The sequence below is a fragment of the Pelophylax lessonae genome (genome assembly GCF_965119305.1).
Source record: "Pelophylax lessonae genome assembly, chromosome: 9".
NCBI classification, from domain to species: Eukaryota; Metazoa; Chordata; class Amphibia; order Anura; family Ranidae; genus Pelophylax; species Pelophylax lessonae.
Genome location: NC_138776.1, coordinates 162,016,366 through 162,041,061, shown reverse-complemented (window position 1 = coordinate 162,041,061; position 24,696 = coordinate 162,016,366). Strand labels below are relative to the sequence as shown.

The window sequence follows — 24,696 nt, the reverse complement described above, 5'->3', positions numbered from 1 at the left end:
CCCACGTATATATAAAAATGCAGAAAGCTTACCAGTGCAGGAACTGCAGGTAAGTCGCATGGTGCAAAAGCAGGATGGATTTCAAGGCCACTGTATTTTTTTAAATGCTGCATGCACTTTTTTTCTGCGGAGAGCATAGCAGCCCATTCAAATCAAAGGGCTGCTATGCCTGTGCAAATGTGGGCCGCCAAACCTGCATACATGTGAACCAGGCCTAAAGCAGTAGTAAAGTAATTTACAAATAAAAATTGCGACGAGCGGTCTGGAACCAGTTAAGTCATACTGCAGTAGTATAACACTGTGATGTGTAAAGGAGCACTATGATGTGAAAATGGCTGCAAATGGGCCCCGAAAAAGAACTGTATTCAGAAGTGGGTGTCGGCCCAAAAAAGTTTGGGAAGCTCTGCTCTAGGGTATTTAAAACTTTTTGTTCCCAGAAAGAGTAGTCTGTGAAAATGTAGCAGATGAGGAAACATGGGATTGTGCCAAGTAGGGAGTGTAACCTCAAAGCCTTAATATCCTACAACTCGCTTAGACTCTCTATACACCGCTCTAGCCAAATTCAAAGTCGGCAAGCGTACTTTAAGGACATGCGCTAAATGTGACTCCACCATCGTAGGTAAAACAGGGGACAGCCAATCAGCTAAGTGTCGTAATTGTCCTGCTAAAAAACTATAGTACATATTCGGAAGTGCCACTTTAGGCCTTTGCAAAATGTAAGCTTTCTTCTATTCTGGGCCCATATAAAAGAGCTAAACAGGGTGTCAAGGGTTTTAAAGTAGGACTTGAGGAACTGGTACAGGCATGTGGGAAGATACATATAGACACTTCGGTAATAGGACCATTTTAATGAGGTTAATTCTGCCTGCTACTGATAAAGGAAGTTTAACCCCCGTAATAAGTTTAGTCCTAACCACTCGCATCAGGGGGTCCAAATTAGCCTTTAATGCCTCAGACGAAGATAATGTAATTAATATTCCCAAATATTTAAAAGAGGTGACAGTTTTTAGAAGGGTTGCAGCGCCACTCTCTACAAATACCTGAGGTTGGAGAGAAATCAGAGCAGGCTTTTACCAATTAATTTTTAGGCCTGAGTATGTACTGAAGAGGTCAATGATTTGCATTGCAGCACTTAATGACCCTGAGGCATCCTGTAGATACAAAATTAGATCATCTGCATACAATTCCTATTACATCTGTTCTATCACCCAATGTAATTCCTTTCACAAGAGGAGACTGCCGAAACCGCAAAGCCAAGGTCTCTATTGCCACTGCAAAAAGAAGCGGTGACAAAGGACATCCCTGCCATGTACCCCTATGAAGTGGAATGGATGTAGATAATAAGCCATTACCCAGAAGCTGGGAGATGGGGTTTGCATATATTATAGAAACCCATTTTTGAAATTTTTCACCAAAGCCAAATGATTGCAAAGCGGTTAATAAAAAGGGCCATTCCATTGAATCAGGCAGGTAATCTCTAAGTTGGACAATCAGTTGTCTTCTATGAATATTAATAGAGGTAGACTTCCCAGGCATAAAGCCAGTTTGGTCCGGGTGGATAATGCTCAAAATAGCAGAATTAAGTCTTTTAGCTAGAATTTTTGTATTTTGTAATCTATGTTTAACCACTTGCCGATCAGGCCATAGCCGAACGATGGTTACAGCACGGTCAGCTTATTCTGGGAGGACGTACAATGACATCCTCCCAGAATTGCGCTTCCCACGCGCCCCCTGGGGCGCGCACATGGAAGTGTCCATGCTCGCCGGGTCCTGGGGACCCGGTGCATCATGGATCAAGGTAAAGGGCCAATGACAGTGGCCCTTTACCACTTTGGATGGAGCGATCACTTGTCAACAAACCGGCGAATGTCCAGTTCATTTCTCTCCTCTCCTCGCACAATGTACACAACAATCGGTACAGTGTGCGAGGAGAGGAGAGAAACTGCAGCTGCACCCACCCTCTGCCTCCTCCATACCTCAGTTATGCCCATCCGTGCCTTATTCATGCCCATCTGTGCCCACCCATGGCACCTCAGTGCTCATCCGTGGCTCATCCATGCCATGCCAGTGCTCATCCGTGCCCATGCCATGTCAGTGCTTATCCATGCTACGTCAGTGCTCATCAATGCCATATCCATGCCACGTCAGTGCTCATCCATGCCACATTCATGCCACGTCAGTGCTCATCTGTTGGAGGCAACATGTAGTTTTACGTGTTCTGATATCAGATGCTTCTGGATAATTGAACCTAACTACACCTGGTCTGGAATGCAAAGTGACCAACAGGACATTCCTGGCAAGAAGTCATAAATGGGAATTCTTATTCTCGCAGGATGTTCTCGCATAAACCTCCTATTGTGAGATATGGGTGTAGAGGAGCCTCAGATAAGATCTCCTAGGGAGGTGATTCCAACATCAAAGGCCAGCGGTGAATAAAGATAAACCAGGTCAAAAACAGTGATTCATGGACAAATGGCGCCCCTAGTGGAAGAATATAACATGCTTCCTGGAAAGATGAGATACTTCCTGTTGAGTAGGAAGGGGGGGCATCTTACGAATTGTCATTGGACAAGAAGACAGTGGGTGTTTATCTGGGTGGTGTCTGAGTGGGCTTTAAATCCGGATTGCTTGCTAGAATTCTCTCTCTTACTTTTGGCTGCTGGCTCTTGGCTGTGGGCCATCATGGCTCTTGGGCTCCTCTTTTTCTCCTTCCTGTGTGCTTGAGACCAGCTGAAAGATATCGGACCCCGAGGACTAATATGTAACGTATTATCTGTAATTGTTTTGTCTTATATGCTCTGTAATATTCCTTTAGTGTTTTATGTTAGCATTTCTACTTTCTTTATAATAAATTAGATCCTTGTTTATTCAAGCAGTGTGTTTATTTTTATAGCTAGCATTGTTAGCATACCCTCCATTGACCTTATGAGAGCTTTGATTGACAATTATAGGAATAGACAATAGAATACATATTTATAATAAATAGGGGAGGTACAAAACCACCTCATATTTATTTCATCATCCGTGCCACATCCATTCCACGTCAGTGGTCATCTGTTCCTCATCCATGCCATGTCAGTGCTCCTCCGTGCCACATCAATGCCTCGTCAGTGCTCATCCGTGCCACATCAGTGCTCATCCGTGCCACATCCATGCCACGTCAGTGCTCATCCGTGCCACATCAATGCCACATTAGTGCCACATTAGTGCTCATCTGTGCCACATCAGTGCACATCCATGCCACGTCAGTGTTTATCCATGCCACATCAGTGCTCATCCATGCCACATCAGTGCTCATCCATGCCACATCAGTGCCACTACAGTGCTTATCAGTGCCTCACAAAATTGTAATGGGAAGTCAGGAAATGACGGTGTTCCCTGCATGTTGGGCCTCTGTATGTGGCTAGGCTGTGGGAAGGTCTCACACATGTGGTATCGCATGTGTGGAGGAGTAGCAGAGTGTATTTTGGGGTGTCATTTTTGTTATGTACATGCTATGTGTTAGAAGTATCTTATAAATGGACAACTTTGTGTAAAAACAAATGCGTTTTCATTTTCTTTCCACATTTTTCAAATAATTAGTAATTGTCATTCAAAATGTGAGAGCACTGAAAGCTGAAAATTGATCTGGTTAGGAAGGGGGTTTAAGTGCCCAGTGGGTAAGTGGTTAAAAGTGAAATTGGGCGATATGAAGCACAGTCAAAAGGGTCCTTATCGGGCTTAAGTATATTCGATTTATGTCATTTTATTCCATTATTTTTATTTTTTTACTAATAATGGCGGCGATCTGAGATTTTTAGTGGGACTGCGACATTGCGGTAGACAGATCGGACCCCTAACTGACATTTTTGAGGGGATCAGTGACATTACTACAGTAATCAGTGCTAAAAATATGCACTGTTACTGTAATAATGACACTGGCAGGGAAGGGGTTAACAACAGGGGCGATCAATGGGTTAGGTGTGAGCCTAGGGGGTGTTTTCTGTGTGGGTGAGGAACTTGTGAAATGAACACAGTGACCTGTGATCCTAAATAGAAGGATCACAGGCGCTCTGTGATCATTTCGAAAGAACAACGGTGTGCTGTGTTTACAACAGTAGACCGGCGTTCTCTCTCCACGGGGAGTGATCACAGGTGCCCAGTGGCAATCATGGTCCCCAGCCCTGTGGATTGGCATCCCCGCTGCCTAACGGGGCGGGCGTGTGCCCCTAGGAGCGCTTCTGCGAACCAATGTACCCATACCTTGGTTCAGGCAGTATATGTGTGTCGGGCAGTTGGCAAGTCATTGACTTGTATGCAATCAGGCAGGCCAGGCCCTTGTACTACATCATATAAGGTAAATGTAAAGGAAATCGAACATTAGTTGTATAGTGTGTATCCAGCTTTAGTGCGATATCCTGTTTGGGGAAAGACCATTTCATATAACCCCATCCTCAAAAGAACTCTACACAAGCCACGGATAAAGGAGTCTCTCCCTGTGTGGGTTTTCCTGGCAGTAGATGACAGCCATACAGGAATGACAGAAAATAGAAGTGTTTTGGTATAGAATAGAGCAGGGATCCTGAAACTACGGCCCTCCAGCTGTTGTGGAACTACACATCCCATGAGGCATTGTAAAACTCTGACATTCACAGACATGACTAGGCATGATGGGAAATGTAGTTCCTGAACAACTGTAGGGCCGTAGTTTAAAGACCCCTGGAGTAGAGTGTCCACACGGAGCCCTTCATGCACCCGTCCCATTCATAGACCTCCTGACTGACACATCGTGTGCAAAGTCTACGCCACAACTTCCGGTGTTGTCAGCACTGAGTGGGCGGTGCCCGGCTCTGACCCCTCCAGGAGGCGTATTTGAAAGAGGTAGGGGCGTTACTTGACTATACCCCTCCCTAGGGGGGGCGTACTCTCGAACGAAGTAGGAGTTTGTACTCGGCTCTAACCCCTCCCACATAGGCGCACTCTATGTACTGTTCATCGATGTGGGGGTGGAACTCGGCGCTGGCCCCGCCCGGCGGGCGTACTGTATGTGCTGTAGAAGGAGGAAGGGGGCGGAGTAATGGCCCGGTACTATCATCAACAAACCTCGCACAGTTCTGATTTATGAACCGCATAGAAAAGTAAGAGAGAGTCCATAGGAGGTCCGCAGCGGGCACCACCGCTAGACTGGGCAGTGCGCATGTCCTCTCCGGGAGTAGAGTCCGGTGTGTGTGGTGGCGGATGAGACCTGTACTATGAAGTCCCCGGATTCTGATGGTAATATTTCCTGTGTTAGGCTCATGATGTCATCACCTTCCTATTAATAATTACACATGATTGGATATCTTTATTATTATTAGGTTGCATTCACACCTGAGTGACGCGCGGTGTTGGCGTGACAACCCATTGGCATGAATGGGTCACCTGTCACGTGACAACGCGCCAAAGAAGCGCAGGTACCAAGCTATGCCCACTGGCAGCACACTTTTTTTGTGTTACTGTGACCTGCGTTTAGGGTGACGTTAATATTGGCGTTACAAGTGCGTTTATGGAAACGCAGGCAGAAGAATGTATTTCTACCCCCATTTCTGTGTCACTCAGGTGTGAATGCAGCATTATTAGAGATGGGCTTGGGCGCGTTCATGTGCCCACGTGCCCGATCCCGCCAGGAAGCCAACACTGCACTCTGCCAATCACAGGCACTGAGACATTTCCTGATCCACAGCTACACAGACTGGGAAATGTCTCACTGCCTGTGATTAGCGAAGTGCAGTGTCGGCTTCCTGGTGGGATCGGGCACGTGGGCACACGAATGCACCCGATCCCATCTCTTATCATTATCAACTGGGGGATGATGGAGGGTAGTAGCTGTTCTGATCACTGTGATGTCATACACTATATTACCAAAAGTATTGGGACACCTGCCTTTACACGCACATAAACTTTAATGGCATCCCAGTCTAGTCTGTAGGGTTCATTATTGAGTTGGCCCACCCTTTGCAGCTATAACAGCTTCAACTCTTCTGGGAAGGCTGTCCACAAGGTTTAGGAGTGTGTCTATGGGAATGTTTGACCATTCTTCCAGAAGCGCTTTGTGAGGTCAGGCATTGATGTTGGACAAGAAAGCCTGGCTCGCAGTCTCTGCTCTAATTCATCCCAAAGGTGCTTTATTGGGTTGAGGTCAGGGCACTGTGCAGACCAGTCACGTTCCTCATCCATGTCTTTATGGACCTTGCTCTGTCAGTGTGATGTGGTACATACAGGGGGTATAGCAGGCTATAGCTGTCAGTGTGATGTGGTATATACAGGGGGTATAGCAGGCTATAGCTGTCAGTGTGATGTAGTACATACAGGGGGTATAGCAGGCTATAGCTGTCAGTGTGATGTGGTACATACAGGGGGTATAGCAGGCTATAGCTGTCAGTGTGATGTAGTACATACAGGGGGTATAGTAGGTTATAGCGGTCAGTGTGATGTAGTACATATAGGGGGTATAGCAGGCTATAGCTGTCAGTGTGATGTGGTACATATAAGGGGTATAGCAGGCTATAGCTGTCATGTGATGTAGTACATATAGGGGGTATAGCAGGCTATAGCTGTCAGTGTGATGTAGTACATATAGGGGGTATAGCAGGCTATAGCTGTCAGTGTGATGTGGTACATACGGGGGTATAGCAGGCTATAGCTGTCAGTGTGATGTGGTACATATAGGGGGTATAGCAGGCTATAGCTGTCAGTGTGATGTGGTACATATAGGGGGTATAGCAGGCTATAGCTGTCAGTGTGATGTAGTACATATAGGGGGTATAGCAGGCTATAGCTGTCAGTGTGATGTGCTACATACAGGGGGTATAGCAGGCTATAGCTGTCAGTGTGATGTGCTACATACAGGGGGTATAGCAGGCTATAGCTGTCAGTGTGATGTGCTACATACAGGGGGTATAGCAGGCTATAGCTGTCAGTGTGATGTGGCACATACAGGGGGTATAGCAGGCTATAGCTGTCAGTGTGATGTGCTACATACAGGGGGTATAGCAGGCTATAGCTGTCAGTGTGATGTGGCACATACAGGGGGTATAGCAGGCTATAGCTGTCAGTGTGATGTGGTATATACAGGGGGTATAGCAGGCTATAGCTGTCAGTGTGATGTGCTACATACAGGGGGTATAGCAGGCTATAGCTGTCAGTGTGATGTGCTACATACCGGGGGTATAGCAGGCTATAGCCGTCAGTGTGATGTAGTACATATAGGGGGTATAGCAGGCTATAGCTGTCAGTGTGATGTGGTACATATAGGGGGTATAGCAGGCTATAGCTGTCAGTGTGATGTAGTACATATAGGGGGTATAGCAGGCTATAGCTGTCAGTGTGATGTAGTACATACAGGGGGTATAGCAGGCTATAGCTGTCAGTGTGATGTAGTACATATAGGGGGTATAGCAGGCTATAGCTGTCAGTGTGATGTAGTACATACAGGGGGTATAGCAGGCTATAGCTGTCAGTGTGATGTAGTACATACAGGGGGTATAGCAGGCTATAGCTGTCAGTGTGATGTAGTACATATAGGGGGTATAGCAGGCTATAGCTGTCAGTGTGATGTAGTACATATAGGGGGTATAGCAGGCTATAGCTGTCAGTGTGATGTAGTACATATAGGGGGTATAGCAGGCTATAGCTGTCAGTGTGATGTGGTACATACAGGGGGTATAGCAGGCTATAGCTGTCAGTGTGATGTGCTACATACAGGGGGTATAGCAGGCTATAGCTGTCAGTGTGATGTGGTACATATAGGGGGTATAGCAGGCTATAGCTGTCAGTGTGATGTGGTACATATAGGGGGTATAGCAGGCTATAGCTGTCAGTGTGATGTAGTACATATAGGGGGTATAGCAGGCTATAGCTGTCAGTGTGATGTGGTACATATAGGGGGTATAGCAGGCTATAGCTGTCAGTGTGATGTAGTACATATAGGGGGTATAGCAGGCTATAGCTGTCAGTGTGATGTGGTACATACGGGGGTATAGCAGGCTATAGCTGTCAGTGTGATGTGGTACATATAGGGGGTATAGCAGGCTATAGCTGTCAGTGTGATGTGGTACATACAGGGGGTATAGCAGGCTATAGCTGTCAGTGTGATGTGGTACATACGGGGGGTATAGTAGGTTATAGCTGTCAGTGTGATGTAGTACATACAGGGGGTATAGCAGGCTATAGCTGTCAGTGTGATGTGGTACATATAGGGGGTATAGCAGGCTATAGCTGTCAGTGTGATGTAGTACATATAGGGGGTATAGCAGGCTATAGCTGTCAGTGTGATGTGGTACATACGGGGGTATAGCAGGCTATAGCTGTCAGTGTGATGTGGTACATACGGGGGGTATAGTAGGTTATAGCTGTCAGTGTGATGTAGTACATACAGGGGGTATAGCAGGCTATAGCTGTCAGTGTATCCTGTGATGTGGGCTGACTCCTCTCGGTTAAGGTGCTTCTGGTCATTCAATTTTCCTCCAATCATCAGTATGTGTTGAAGCACCAGGCACTCCAATAAGCAGCATCTGTAGGGCACACAGCTTGATTTGGATAACTAGAAAATGCGATTGATTGATAACATGACAAAAGTAATCTTGAATTCATCCCCTTTCAACCGCTACAATTTCCCAATATTAGAGGATCTGCCACACATTGGCCACAAATGTGTCACTTCTGTTGTCATATACAGCTTTTTTAAATGCTGACTTTGTTTCTGATGCATGTACAGTGGATCTGGGGTAATCTGAGCAGTTTTTTCCATCCAGTTCTTAACTGGTTCCTGTGAGTCACATTGTTAGATTGAAGTATTTATTAAACTTTGAATCTGAAGGCGTCTATATAATGAAAGTCACAATAATCTGATCCTATGTCAGGACTTGGTGACCATTGGGCTGCTTGCAGTGTATAGCTGATACAGTGCGTATATAAAGCACTCATCCTCTTGGTAGTTTTCAGGTTTTCTCCTCCTGAAATGTGGATTTGCTGTGTATTTCGTTTTATTTTGACACTGATCAACATAACAATGCGGAATTCGTCCTCATATCTGTATGTGATGGGTCACCTCTGGCCTCATGGTTTGATGACACAAGTAGAACCAGGAAAGGCTATTTCATGTCAATGTGAAATCAGATCAAAGATCAATGTAAAAAAACAAAACTTCAATCAACTCTTATTAGAGCTGAACGATTATTCGTTAAAAACAATCTCGATTTAACCCAATCACAATCTAAATCCGTCATTTCCACCATTCATGTAACAGTGCAGAGCAGTTCAGAAAAAAAAAAAAAACAGCAGGTAAAGTTTATCAAAACATTGCTCAGCACTGAGAGATAAATAGAAACATTGTATCATTTCGTTCTTTTAGATCAAAAGGATGAACTTCGGCCAGTAAATAAGATCAGTTTAACCATTTAAAGACCAGGCCTTTTTCTGACACTTGTTGCTTACAAGTTAAAAGTTCCACTTTAAGCACTCCTCTCTCTGAAATATGCCACATTTGGCATGTCACTTTTTTTGGCAGGTACCCGCTCCCACTTCCACTCTAGCTGCCAAGGCAGCCCGAGCGGAAGTTCTCCTCTCCTCCTCCCTCCATGCAATCCTCTAAGACACGTCAGAGGTCCCAGAAGAATGCCCGACCAATAGGGAGGCACTGTGTGGCTCGCGCATGCGCAATACACACCTGGCTGTGAAGCCGCAAGCTGTCACAGCCGGGTGCCCACAATTGCAATGCCGGCGGAGAGGGAGAGAAGTGAGGCTTCGGGCTGCCGCATTGCTGGACCGTAGGACAGGTGAGTGTGTGCTTAATAAAAGTCAGCAGCTACACTCTTTGTAGCTGCTGACTTTGAATAAACATAAAAATGAGTGGTACGCTGCTTTAAAATCACTTAGTGATCACTGAATGATTTTTTAGCAATAAAATAGTGATTGGTTTTTTTTTTTTTTTTTTTTAGCAGAGAGTAGAAAATGGCGGTCATTGCAATATTTTATGTCAAACTGTTTTTGCACAGCGGTCTTTCAAAGGCACTTTTTTGGGAAAAAATATACTTTAATAAATCAAAAAATAAATAAACAGTAACCTTAGCCCAATTTTTTTTTGTTTAATGTAAAAGATATTACGCCGAGAATCGTGATCTTTATTTTAAGCAAAAAAATCGTGATTCTCATTTTATCCAGAATCATGCAGCTCTAACTCTTATTGAATGTTCTGTAATGTTACAGCATGAAGAGTCCCAAATCATTAGGACAGGAAGGCACAGATAGCAGTAAAATCATTATCAGAAGTTTTAACTCTTCCTCATCACTCCACAAAAAAAAATAAAAATCAGTTTTTGTCCATGTTTATGTTGAAGAGACTTCACATCACTTTCTGTCTTGACAGCTTCACCTATAGCTCTATGACCTCCTGCACATTCCTCAATCCTCCATCCGCCCTTTTTTTTTTTTTTTTTTTCAGTTCCATCTAGAGCTGCACGATTCTGGAAAAATGAGCATCAGGATTTTTTTTTCCTTAGAATAAAGATCTCTCACAATTCTCGGCGTAACCTCATCTTTTACATTATACAAAAAAATTGGGCCAAATTTACTATTTAGTTTTTTTTTTTTTTAATTCATTAAAGTGTATTTTTTCCCACAAAATTGCATTTGAAAAACTGCTACGTAAATACAGTGTGACATAAAATATTGCAACGACTGCCGTTTTATTCTCTAGGGTCTCTGCTAAATGCATATAATGTTTGGGGGTTCTAAACAATTTTCTATCAAAAAATCGGCCCTGCACATGAATCTTGAAAATGCCGGATTAAAATTGTGGGGGGGTTGAATCGAGAGCGCAATTTTTTTTTTTTTAACGATTAATCGTGCAGCTCTGGTTCCATCTATGGCCAGCTTCAGCATATCTATATAGGGCAGATATATGTATGTAGCTCTTGGCCTGGAGTGCATAGTGAAGTCACCCAACAAGTTTTTACTTCATTAAGCAGCTCCCAATGAGTAATCATTTACTTATGAAGATTTTGCTTTGCCAACAAGCCAACATTACAATTGTGGTTAGGGTGAGATTTAGGCTCCATTCACACTTTTGTACGACTCCAAAGTCGCGCTGAATTTGGGGTGCAACTTTGAAGCAACTTGGGGTTAATGTGACCTGTTGTCCCTCTGCAAAGTTGGACCCACTGTTGCATGTAAACCATTCATATATGACTTTCCTGCAACCTTTGAAGGTTAAAATTGATGTCTGTTGCCCTCAAGTTGCATGAAAGTCAGACCAAAGTAGTGCATGACCTACTTTGAAGTTGGTATGACTTTAAGTTGCACATATATGAATGGTTATCATTGGAAAACATGGGGTACGTCTTGTCATACAACTTTGATGTCCAAGGCTGCATGACAAGTGGGGAAAGTGTGAATGAGGACTTAGAACTTGGGGGGCCAGGGGGGATTCAGGGGGCTCCTCATACACAGAGTTAGTTTACATTCTCAATGACAGTCAAACATTTTCAAAATGCATGACACAACGTCATTCTGTGGTCTCCCGTGCACAAACGCATGCAGTCATAGACCGTCTTCATTTATGCTCCATTCACACTTGTGCGACTTGTCATGCAAATATGGACATCAAAGTCGCATGACAAGTCGTTCCCCATACTTTTCAATAATAACCATTCATAAATGTGCGAATTAAAGTTGCAGCGACTTCAAAGTAGTTCATGTACTTTGGTCTGACTTTCATGGCACTTGAGGGCCATAGACTTCAATGTTAACCCTCAAAAGTTGCATGAAAGTTGTACCTGAATGTTATACAATACAACAGTTTTTCATTATCACTGGTCAAAGACAAGTTGTATCCAAGTTGCACCTATCCAAAAATGTGTCAAAGTTGCGGCCAGAGTTGGCACAAATATAGAATCCTTCAAATGTAAACAAAGCTTAAGAGCATAAGCACTTTTTGGGGTGGGTTTACTAAAGACAAATAGTGTACTTTGCAAGTGCAGTTGCATTAATTTCCCCCAAAACTTGGTAAAGCTCTGCTTATTTTATTTATCCAGTCTTGTGCAAGCAAAAATGCTTTTTTTCTTTGCACCAGATTGGGTATTCTTTACAAAGTGAAGCTTTACCACATTTTCTAAGAAAAATGAGTAGCAACTGCACTTGCAGAATGCAGTCTATTTGCCTTTAGTAAGTCGATTCTGTTGTAGTCTATGGTTTGCTTGAGCTGCCAATATTCTTTTTTTTTAAAACGGTACTGGTATACCAGTCCAGGTACAAAAATAAACCTTTTACAGGTGATGGCCAGCAAAATAATCTCTTTCAAGATATATTTTAAGTTTTCATTATATATATATATATATATATATATATATATATATATATATATATATATAATATATTATAACAAAAAATAATATATATGTATGTATGTGTGTGTGTGTGTGTGTGTATAGATATATATATATATATATATATATATATATATATATATATATATATATATATATATATATATATATATATATAATAAACAATAAATTATATATATATATATATATATATATATAATATATTTTATTGTTTACTTTTTTTATTATTTTATATAATTTTTTATATTGTTTTTGTAGAGAGGAGGAGCCATGACAGAAGGTCAGGAGAACCCAGGACTTTTGTCCCTTTTGCCCCCTTATAAATCCAGCATTGGTTGTGGTCCAATATTGAGTCTTTCCCGTAGTTTTCGACAAAAGAACAAATTGTCTTTTATTCCCTCTATCTTTCTCCTAGCTCCTGTAGTGGACTTGGCAATTCCTAAACAATACATAATACATACATTATATGTATTATGTATATAATAATATACTTTTTGCTATGCACTGTCCTGCAGACTGCTTATGTTCAGACCCAAATGTAGTTCAAAGGAAATGCAGTTAAAGTGGTTGTTAAGCCACTAAATTAGATTTATACTATCCCATCTGTTATATAACGATATCTGTCCCAGTGTCTGTGCTGTATAAAAAAATAAAATAAAAAAATGCAGATTTCTAAAGTATCTCAGAGCGTCTGCCGGCACTCACGTAATTCCTCGTCTCTCTCCCAGGAGTCACGTGAGCGCCGGGAGACGCTCTGAGATGATGTAGAAATTGGCATAGTTTTGATACAGCACAGGCACTGGGACACATATTGTAATATAACAGATGGGATGGTATAAATATAATATTGTTTTTTTTATAGCAGCAGCAGCGGCAAAGTAAACAAGGTAGACCGCTGTTCTGTCAAGGAGTAAAAGAGAGATCTTGTGTTTTCAGCTAAGCTGAAACACAGATCTCTCTTTTTACTCTAGTGCAGGGATTCACAAACTACGGCCCTCCAGATGTTCAGGAAATACAATTGCCATGATGCCTGGTCATGTATGTGAATATCAGAGTTTTACAATGCCTCATGGGATGTGTAGTTCTGCAACAGCTGCAGGGCCCTAGTTTGGGAATCCCTGCTCTAGTGCATCCACTCCCCCCACAGTTAGAAAACACTCCCTAGGAGCACACTTAACCCCTCAATCACCCCTGGTGTTAACCCCTTCCCTGCCAGTGTAATTTATACAGTAACAGTGCATTTTTTTTTTTTTTGCACTGATCACTGAATTGGTGTCACTTAGTGTCAGATTTGTCCACCACAATGTGGCAGTCTCGCTAAAATCGCTGATCGCCGACATTACTAGTAAAAACAATAAATAAAATAAAAAGTCAATAAATCTATCCCATAGTTTGTAGACATTACAACTTTTGCGCAAACCAATCAATATATACTTATTAAGATTTTATTTTACCAAAAATTTGTAGCAGAATACATATTGGCCTAATTTGATGAAGAAATTATTATTTTTTTTTTTTATTGAGTATGTTTTATAGCAGAAAGTTAAAAAAAAAAAAAAAAAAAAATATATATATATATATATATATATATATATATATATATATATATACATACATTTTTATGTTTGTTTATAGCAAAAAAAAAAAATGAAAACTACAGAGGTGATCAAATACCACCAAAAGAAAGCTCTATTTGTGGGGAAAAAAAGACCTTATTTTGGTACAGCGTCGCACCACTGCGCAATTGTCAGGTAAACCAACGCAGTGCCCTATCGCAAAAAATGGCCTGGTCAGGAAGGGGGTAAAACCTTCTGGAGCTGAAGTGTGTTTGGGAACCGGATCTACCGGTAGGTCTACGTTGCTGGACGATATCAAGCCACTTTGCCGCAGTACGCTCCATGTGAGCGGTCGGCAAGTGGTTAATATAGGTTGAACTGGATGGACTGATGTCTTTTTTCAACCTCACAAACTATGTAACTGGGGAAGCTGGCTTTGACTTCTTGCAGCTTCAGAGCCGGCTTCCCACTAAGCGTGTGTAATGAAGGGATGGGTCTATGCATCTCCACAGCCTCCTGGAACCTGTGGTGTGTTCCAGAAGGTTGTTGGCTGGGAGTGGGGGGGGGGGGGGCAGACTTTGGCTTGGATCACCTAGGCCAGTGGTTCCCAACCTCCCTGAAACCAAGGACCTGCCTCAGTGACAAAAACCCCTTCACAGACTGGGAGTAGTGTAGTGGGAAGGAAGTAGTGGTGCTGAGAGAAGGGGAGTGGGTACCCTCTAGTGGTGGGAGGGTGGCAGTGCAGGTTTTGCTGGCTAGTTCACCTGCCACTTGGCCCCCAACAGACTATGAACTGACAATGGTCCGAGGTTAGAGGACCCTTGGCCTACGCAATCCAAGCAACAATACATGTCACTTCCTGGTCTGTGCACAGAAGGGAGGCTCAGCTACACTTTAATAGTTATTTTACCCTTATTGTTTGGCAGCAGTAGATCCCGCAGGAGGAAGAATTGAGGAAAACCAGCACTTGTGACGTAATCGACCCAGCATGCACCGTTAGGTGAAGTCATGGGGGGGGGGTGTCACCAGGTGAAATCACGGGGTGTCACCATCCCTTAGTTATTTAGGAACTATCAGACAGCGTGAGCTGAGCATTTTTCAGGTCTGCGGCGGGCATCGTGATTGACAATGGATCTACCCTGGAATTGTCAAAAGCTGTGTCTGTGTTTTTTATTTCTTTTTTGACCCTTTTTTTGGGGAATGATTTGGGGTACAATGTACCCCATACTCCTTCACATAGAGAGGGGGTCGGGATCTGGGGCCTCATTGTTAAAGGTGCTTTCCAAATTCCGATAAGCCCCCTGCCCGCAGACCCCCACAACCACAGCCCAGAGTTATGGGGAAGAGGTCCTTGTCCTGGTCAACATGGAGACAAGGTGCTTTGGGGTGGGGGAGCACCCCCTACCCCAAAGTACCCTCCCCAATGCTTAGGGCATGTTGCCTAATATGGTTTGGGGGGGACTCACACCCCCCCCCCACACACACACACATTCTTTCCTGGCCTACCAGGCTGCATGTTAGAAGAGGGGTCTAATAAGGATTTTGGGGGGCGCCATTTTTTAAAAAAACATTTTGGCATGGGGGTTCTTCTCAATCAATACCAGATCTAAGGGTCTGGTATAGATTTGGGGGGACGCCAGTTTTAATTTTGGCATGGGGTTCCCCTTAAAATCTGTACCAGACCCAAAAGGGCCTGGTATCGATTGGGGGGGGACCCCATGCTGGGTTTTTTTTTCGATCAAATTTGTGTTCAAAACTGATATGATGTGCGATTCAGATGCGTTCCCGTGGAAAGCAATAGCCTGGCATTCACATCTAAACTGCACCGCAGTGCTCAAAAAAACGCACAGGCTTTTTTTTTTTTTAATTCTCAGTGAATTCGCACTGCCGCTGCACCGCACATATGTCAAAGTCGGTTTCATTCACATGTCATGCGAATCGGATGCGGTTCAAAACTCATGCAATTCGCATACTGTATATGTGAACGGAGCCTAAAGCAAAAATCGCTATACATACCTTTTCTGCAGCCGGTCTGGTCTCCAGCTGTGGATGCTGTGTGGAAGAGGCAGCCGACAAGGGCTGGAAAATACCTGGGAAAGTTACATTACCCATAGAGTTACTATGGGGCTTCCATTTTTGGTTGCGTCTCCTGCACATGCCTACACAGAGAAGCTGCCGCTGACAGCTTAGCGTGGGATTGGACCAGAACAGCTCCAGAAAAGGTACGCATAACGATTTTTGCTTTACAGGTTTAGATAGATTAGTCTTCGATTGTGGTTGCAAGTAGTAGATTTAGAGTTAGTTAGTTTTAGGCTGAATTTCTATTTTAATTTAAAGTGCTTGTAAACCCTTATATGAGGGTTCTTCAAAAAGTTTCCGCACTTTTTTTTTTAACTCTATTATATAGAAAAAATGTGGAAACTTTTTTGAAGAACCCTACTATATAACTAGTGAAGTGATTGGCCTCAGGTGATACACAGAAATGAAACCAATCCCCCTACATAAGTTATACCAGTTAATCTGCAGCCTTCTGTTCTCTACAGCAGATCAAAGTGCAGAATTTATTCAGCTTGTCTGAGCTTTCAGAAAACAAGGGACGGGGAGCTGAAGTTACACTCTGCAGAGCTCAGTATGAAGAGCTGATACTAAACCAATCCTCCTACATAAGCTGTACCTGTTAGTCCCCTTTCACACATACGGACCCTTTGTCCAGTGAGTAACATCCGTTGACGGATGAAAAATAGACATCAATGCATCTGTAAAAATGGATGATCATCCATTTACATCCGCTTCCGTCAACATTCATTTTTTGGAACGGATCAAAGCCCTATTTTTCGGCCAAAAAACGGATGTAAACGGACAAACGGTCTGTTTTTGCATGAAAAAGTGGTTAAGGACTCTAGGTGGCAGATGTGAAAAAAAAACAGAAATGGTCCAAATGTGTAAAAGGGGCCTAAGACTTTTGGCCTCTTTCAAACATGCGGACTGTTTGTCCGTTTTTCATCCACCTGTTGATGGATGAAAAACGGACGTAAATGGATGATCACAAGACAAACGGACGTAAATGGATGATCACATGACCTTACAGAAGGTTGGAAGCATACAGGGACAGCTTAATCTAAAGTGGTTGTAAATCCTTCTATAACTAGTGAAGTGCTGGGCCTCACGTGATATACAGGAATGAAACCAATCCCCCTACATAAGTTATACCAGTTAATCTGCAGCCTTCTGTTCTCTACAGCAGATCAAAGTGCAGAATTTATACAGCTTGTCTGAGCTTTCAGAAAACAAAGGATGGGGAGCTGAAGTTACACTCTGCAGAGCTCAGTATGAAGAGCTGATTGCGGATTCACACAGCACAGAAGACCAGAGCTAAAGCTGTGTGCTGGAGATCCCTCTTCTACCACCATTTTAGCTTAGGAAAAACTTGTCAGAAGTGACTCATGCTGATAGCAAAGGAACAAGACAGCAGACAGAAATTACACTTTGGCACCATTCACATCTGATCGTGGGCGAAATCGCATGATTCCAAATCGTTGCAAAACTTGGGTGGCGTTTGCGATGGCATTACTTCTAATGGCACCCCAAATCGCACAGTGAATCGCAACAAATCGCAATGAGCGATGCTGTCGCCCAAAAAAAGCTCCTGTTCCTTTTTAAACGACTTGCCCGTTGCGATTGCAGCACGATTTACAGTACGGTAAAACCGTGGCGCGATTGGGGTGCCATTAAGAAGTAATGGCATTGCAAAATCGTCCCGCGTTTTGCAGCAATTTGAAATCGTGGGCGGAACTTCAGGGATTTCACCCGTGATCAGGTGTTAATGGAGCCTAAGTGCTCTGGATTGAGACGCACTATAGAGGGAGATATTTTTGTATTTTTTTTTTCATTTCATATCTGAAGTTTACAACCACTTTACAGAGGAAGTAAACCCTCCTCTGCAACTTTTACCTATAGGTAAGCCTATGATATTTACCTTACACCCAGCCAGTGACATCACTGGCGCATGCGCTCTGAAGGAACGGCCGCTGGTGCCGTTCCTTCAGAGCCCCATGCCGTCTGCTCCCGCGTGCGTGCGCGGGAGTGACGTCACCGCGGCTCCGGCCAATCAGATGACCGGGTGCCACGATCCCGGAAGACGGGCGACGGAACATGTTGCCCATCATACAGGTAAGCGGGCGGCACGGCGGGGGCTCGTTCTTAGGTAAGTATTTCATGATGAGCTAGTATGCAATGCATACTAGCTCATTATGTGTTTCTCTTTCAGATTGAAAACATTTTTTTTTTATGGGTCTACAACCTCTTTAATGTAACCCTGCTTGGTGACAGGTTCTCTTTATATAATCGGAATGCAATGTGCAGTTACCTTTCCTATGACTTGTTTATTCATGTAAATGGGTGAAATACTTTGCAATGTATTATAACCTTTTTATAGGAATCGTACTGCTGCAGTTACTGCCAGAGGTTAATGATATGGAAATGGATTGTTAGCGGATGCATTAAATTTACAATGCCTCGAAAAGGTTATTTACCACATTGAAAGTAATAAAATGTGTAGACCTTTTGCTGCTTTTATGTATTATTTCAGTGTAACTTGATGCATTGATTTGGTATAATAAATTTCTCGTGTCTATTTACAGTGTTGGAGGAGCCTTTAGGCAGCACAAATGCTCGCTATAGGCCTTTGGATGCTGGTCATTCAGAAGAAGAGGTCTCTCTGCTGGACGAGAACAAAGCAAACCATTATTATGGCGTCAAACCTGTGGACCACTTTAATGGAACTTATATTATATTTTTCCTGCTTGGGGTGGGTTCCTCACTTCCTTGGAATTTTATTTGCACAGCAAAACACTATTGGATATACAAACTAAGGAACTGCACGGATATGCCAGTGGTAGAAACACCTAGAGCTTCAGACTTGAGTGTGAGTAGAATTTGTATCTATTATACTGTAGATCAGTTTTAATTCATATGTGACTCCAAATAATGTATACATGAGTTTATTTATTGTATATGAATACTTTTCCTACTGTAAAGTAAACTTGTCACAATAGTTAAAACATTTTGTTTAAGCAATGGAAAGGCAGACGCTACCAGCAGTGAAAATCACATGTCAATATGACCAGTAGATATATGACCAGTAGATGTAGAGAGTCACTTTGGCTGGGGGGCTCATGGAACCCAGATTACTTTAGAGAGATTGGGAAACTCCTTGTCCAGCTTCCCTGGCCCCTCCTATGTGTAAGTCACCCTGTGTTTATTAAGGGCACAGGGTGACCAAAAACCCCAGTTGGGTCTGCAATAACCAGACTCATTGTACAACCAACCAGCATTTCGTATTAACCCAGTTATCCTGGGTTCTATATGTGTGGTTTGTGTTGAAAGAGTGAGGGGCTCTTTCACTCAGGACAATAATATTTCTGAACATATCCCACAGGAAATACATGAAGATGAACAGTTTGACTTTTCAGATTGCTAGAATATTGCAGGAGTGCCTCATAGACCCTTGTTAGATAGTGAGGTGGGGTGGGATGGGTTTTGTTATTGTTAAGTACCTGTATCCCATTGTTCTATTGTTTCTGTCTGCCTTAAGATCAACTTATTATGGGATGTATATGTGTATGTGGATTGGCTGCTAAGGGGGAAGGGGGGTTGTCCCACAGTGTATATCTCTTTGTTCCTGTGTTTGAATAAACAGTTCTTATCCGAGAAGGTTCCTAAACTTGTACAAGCTAAGTTGTCGGTTAGCTTTGTATGGGGGGCGGCTGGGATTTGATATCTATGTTCATGACTGGGGAAAGCCGTATACTGATGGAAGTCCACAAGTACAGTGTGGGTTGAGGTTCCGTTACACCATGTTTCCTGTCCCTTTAAATAGTTAATTTGGACCATGCTGGATGGTGCAAATGAACAATTTTCTTCACAAAGTGCTGCACTGGCTCTAAGCACTGTATGTACTGCATGTAACTTCAGCTACATACAGTACACAGTGCTGGGTTCTGGCTGTGATCCAGAGACTTCCCATCTCACACCCGGAACAAAATACAAATCAGTCTGAGCGGTGCTCAGCCATTCACTGGCAGCTTTGTATTCTGTGAATTAGTACAAAGCTTCCTCTCATTGGCTGAGTCTTAGAGTGGGACATCCTCAGCCAATGAGAGGAAGCTTCATTCACAGAATACAAAGCTGCCAGTGAATGGCTGAGTGCCACTCAGACTGACTCTTTTGTTCTGAAAGTGAGATGGGAAGTCTCTGTATCACAACCTGAACCCAGCACTGTATACTGTATAGAGCTCAAGTTACATGCAGTACATACAGCGCTTGGAGTCAATGCAGCAGTTAGTGAAGGAAAAAGTTTGTTTGGACCAGCTTGGTCCAAACAAGCTATTTAAAGTGACAGAAAACATAGAGATCAGCTTTAAGGGCCCATTCACACTATGCGCAGTTACTGCATTTTTCCTCACTGGATGAATGCCGGTAACTGCAGTGACACATAGCAAATCGAGATGGGTTCAGGCATGTTCGGGATCCTAGTCCCGATCCCGCCAGGAAGCAGTCACTGCACACCGCTAATCACAGGTAGTGTGCAGTGTCGGCTTCCTGGCAGGAGTGTTGGGTCTAGGATCCTGAACATGCCAGAGCCCATCTCTAATGCCATGCAATCGTTTTCTATGTGTCATGTTCACAATAGAACGCTCAGTTTATATGTGTTCCAGAGATGTGTGTTTAAAATGCAACATTTTATCGCATAGGAATACACCTAAATGAGTGTAAACCTGCAAAAAACACATCACAACGCACCTCTCACCTTCAACAGTGACACAAGTTAGTTCAGAGGACATAGCCCTATGCAGAAAAAATGCACATAACCGTGCAGAAGTACAATTGACTGCAGGCCAACAGAGATTCTTATTTATGTGCATTCTAGTGCAAATGGGCCTCTAAACTAAACAGGGCTTTCAGTTCTCTTTTTCTTGTTTCTTTTTATCTAAGGAATTGTTTGGCTAAGGGTTGTTGAACAGTGAAGAATTTATGACCCTGTAGGAGATGTAGGAGAGGACACATATATTCTAAAGCTAGTGTATTAAGCTATTTTTTGCTACCAATTAGGTGAACTTGTATGATGTGGAAGATAAGATGATATTATGAGGTTGTTGATACAAAAGCCTGGCCAATGCCCAACCATTTTTTCAGTGCAACCTCATTACTATTATCGGAATATAAAAAGTGAGGGATTAGATTGCTACAAGGTTGCTTGGGGTTTAAAATATGCCTTTTTTTGTATATAGATAGACCTATCTATGCATACCTCCAAATACAGAAAGGCTTCTTCGCAGTAAGAGCTGTGAAAATGTGGAATAAGAGCTGGTTCTGGCCAGCTCAGTAGATTGATTAAAAAAAGGCCTGGATTCTTTCCTAAATCTACATAATATAACTGGATACTAATATTTATAGATAAGGTTGATCCAGGGAATATCCGGTTGCCTCCTGTGGGATCAGGATAGAATTTTTTTTTTTCCCTGCTGGAGCAATTTGGATCATGCTTTGTTTTTGTTTTTTTTTGTTTTTTGTCTTACTCTGGATAAAGTGTGTGTTTTTTGTTTTTTCTGTGGGTTACATACATAGTTACATAGTAGTTGAGGTTAAAGCGGAGTTCCGGCCACGGGGGTGAAGTTTAGCTAAAAGTACCCCCGGGACAGTCAGGGCTAGTACATTCCACAATGGATAGCCACTGTACTGTCCCGGGTCGCACTTACCTTTTTAGAAGAAATACTTACCTTGAAAATTTCTTCCCCAACGCTGCCATCTCAGATGCGGGCAGCTGAAGCCAGCGCGTCCTCTTCTGCGTCCTCTTCCGTGTCCTCTTCTCCCAGAATACGCCTGCACTGGCCCCGCTCGTCACTTCCGGTGCGGGCGCGTCATCCCTCCACAGCTTCTGGGCATGCCCAGAAGCTGTTTAGCAGGGAATGAGGCGCAAATTAAATGCAGGCGCATTGATTCCTGGGAGTGATGATGTTCAGATCCCAGGAATCAATGCAAAGAGGAAGTGACGGCGCGTCAAGAAAGGTGAGTATATTTTTCTTCAATAACAAGGTAAGTAAACAAAAAAAAAATCGTAACTATCCATTTATTTTTCAAGTGACCAAAAGCAAGCGATTATGTCGATTTTGTGTCCGGAACTCTGCTTTAAATAAAGACGATAGTCCATCCAGTTCAACCTGTGTAGGTGTGTGTGGATGCAATCATCTCACACACCCCTGAATGTTGTGATCTTTGAGATGTACTTCCAAGAGTCTATTAAAAGTAGCCATACTCCCTGCAGTTACTACCATTTGTGGTAGAGAATTCCACAATCTTGTTACCCTTACTGTAAAAAAAAAAAAAAAAACACTGTGTAGCCTGAGGTTAAATCTCTTCTCCTCTAATCTCATTGTATGGCCTCGTGTCCTCATGCATTCATTGCGACTGAACAATTTTTTTCTATGCTGAGATATTTGTAGATCGCTATCATGTCCCCTCTCAGGCGTCTCCTTTCCAGGGAGAATAGCGCTTGTAAGCACTCTTCATAATTAAGATCCTCCAATCCCCTAATCAGTTTAGTTGAACTGGTTTCAATTTTTTTTTTTTTTTTTTTTTTTTATTATTATTTTTTTTTTTCAACCAAATTAACTATAGAACTACTATATAACTACAGTTTATTGAGAATCACTGACCTAACGGGACTTGAAGTATCCTCTGGAACAGAGTGCATGGATTGTGGTTCACTTTTATATGCTTCTTAACCTCTTGCCTACTGCAGAACATATATATGCAGTGGGAGGAAATGTCCAGCCACCACACATATGTGTCCACAGCGGCCTTGTGTGTTGAGTGCGCTCCCAGCACACTGACTGAGCTGTTTGTGACACTTCTGGGACCAATGACATGTCCTAAAAAGGCTGCTGTCAAAACAAAGGGCTTGACAAATTTTCTTTGAATCTAGGAGCCAGCTAAAAAAGTTAGGAACCAGTTTTTTTTAACCTTTTGCCTACTGGTTACTTTCACCCCCTTCCCACACAGGCCAATTTTTCAGCGCTGTCATACTTTAAAGGCAACTGCGCAGTAATGCAATACTATACCCAAGTTACATTTTTCTAATTTTGGAGACCGATAGAGCTTTCTTCTGGTGGTTGTTGTTGATCACCACTACAGGTTTTTTTTTTTTTTTTTTTTTGCTAAATACATGAAAAAAGGCCGAAAATTCTGAAAAAAACCCCACCTTTCTTAATTTCTGTTATAAAATTTTGCAAATAAGTAATTTTTCTTCACTAATGTGCGAGGATGAGGCTGCACTGATAGGGCCACTGATGAGGCTGCACTGATAGGGGCACTGATGTGGCTGCAGTGATATGGGACATTGATGAGGCTGCAGTGATATGGAACACTGATGAGGCTGCAGTGATATGGAACACTGATGAGGCTGCAGTGATATGGAACACTGATGAGGCTGCAGTGATATGGACACTGATGAGGCTGCAGTGATATGGAACACTGATGAGGCTGCACTGGTATGGGGCACTGATGAGGCTGCACTGGTATGGGGCACTGATGAGACTGCACAGATAGGGACACTGAGCAGGCAGAATTAATCGGGACTGATAAGGCTGCACTGATGAGGCAAAATTGATGGGCACTAATAAGTCAGCATTGATGGGCACTGATGAGGCTGCATTGATAAAGCAGCACTGATGGACACTAATAGTGGCACTGATGAGGCAGAACTGATAAAGCAGCATTGATGGACACTAATAGGGGCACTGATAAGGCAGCATTGATGGGCACTAACATTGGTACTGATGAGGCTGCAATGATAAGGTAGCCTTGATGGGCACTGATAAGGCAGCATTGATATGCACTGATGAGGCAGCATTGATGGGCACAAATATGGCAAGCGATAAGGCAGCATTGATGGGCACTAATAGGTGGCCACACCAGCTGTGCAGGCAGTAGGGGGCTCTCAGGCAGGCCAGACCCGACTCTGAGCCGCAGTCGGAGCTCATTCGGGGGGGGGGGGGGGGGGGGGACCCGAGTGCCCCGGGGGATCCGTGCGAGGTGGTGACTAGCTTGGGGCTATTGCAGAGCCCATTCAAAGCGGCCAGTTCTTGCTCTAGGTAGTCTGCTCCTCCCCAGGTTCACCATTCCTACTACTTTACAGCCCCTCGTCTGCTCTAACCCACCCCTCACAGTCCTGCCCTTCTCCTTTAACCCCGCTTCACTGCGCTTCCCTTCCCCACCCCTAGCATCAGAAAACAAAAGTTCCTGCCAGCTGCCCGGCAGTGGTGCACCCAGCTGTTACCCCCCCCATGCTAGTCACTGGGGCTGACACCAGTCGCTAAGTCTGCATTTTCTAGTCGCATTGGTGACCTTGCTCCTGGGGTTTGTCGAACCTTGGTATAACATGTTTATAGAAAAAAAAAAACTTGAGACTTTACTGTCAATTTAATGTGCTTCTTCTTGAGCCACTTCTTTGTTGCCTTGGTGGTATGTTTTGGGTCATTGTCATGCTGAAAGGCTCATCTTCAGTGTTCTGGCTGAGGGAAGATTTTCATCCAAGATTTTGGCCCCTCAATGCAGCAAAGTCTGCCTGTACCTTTAGCAGAGAAACAGCCCCAAAGCATAATGTTTCCATCTCTGTGCTTAACTATAGGGATTGTGTTCTTAGGATCATAATTAGCATTTTTCTTCCTCCAAACACGGCGAGTCAAGTTAATGCCAAAGAGCTCAATTTTGGACTCATT

At 43.3% G+C, this 24,696-nt stretch overlaps 1 protein-coding gene across 1 annotated transcript in view; it reads left to right on the top strand.

Annotated features, from left to right (window-relative positions):
* The first annotated feature begins 5,047 nt into the window (after positions 1–5,047).
* SLC29A3 (solute carrier family 29 member 3) overlaps positions 5,048–24,696 on the top strand; it is a 125,710-nt gene continuing 106,061 nt past the window's right edge. The window contains exons 1-2 of the mRNA XM_082268011.1: positions 5,048–5,253; positions 18,559–18,842. Of these exons, the coding sequence (XP_082124137.1) occupies positions 5,232–5,253; positions 18,559–18,842 (306 nt within the window). The 5' untranslated portion in view covers positions 5,048–5,231. The remainder of the gene's footprint in view (positions 5,254–18,558; positions 18,843–24,696) is intronic.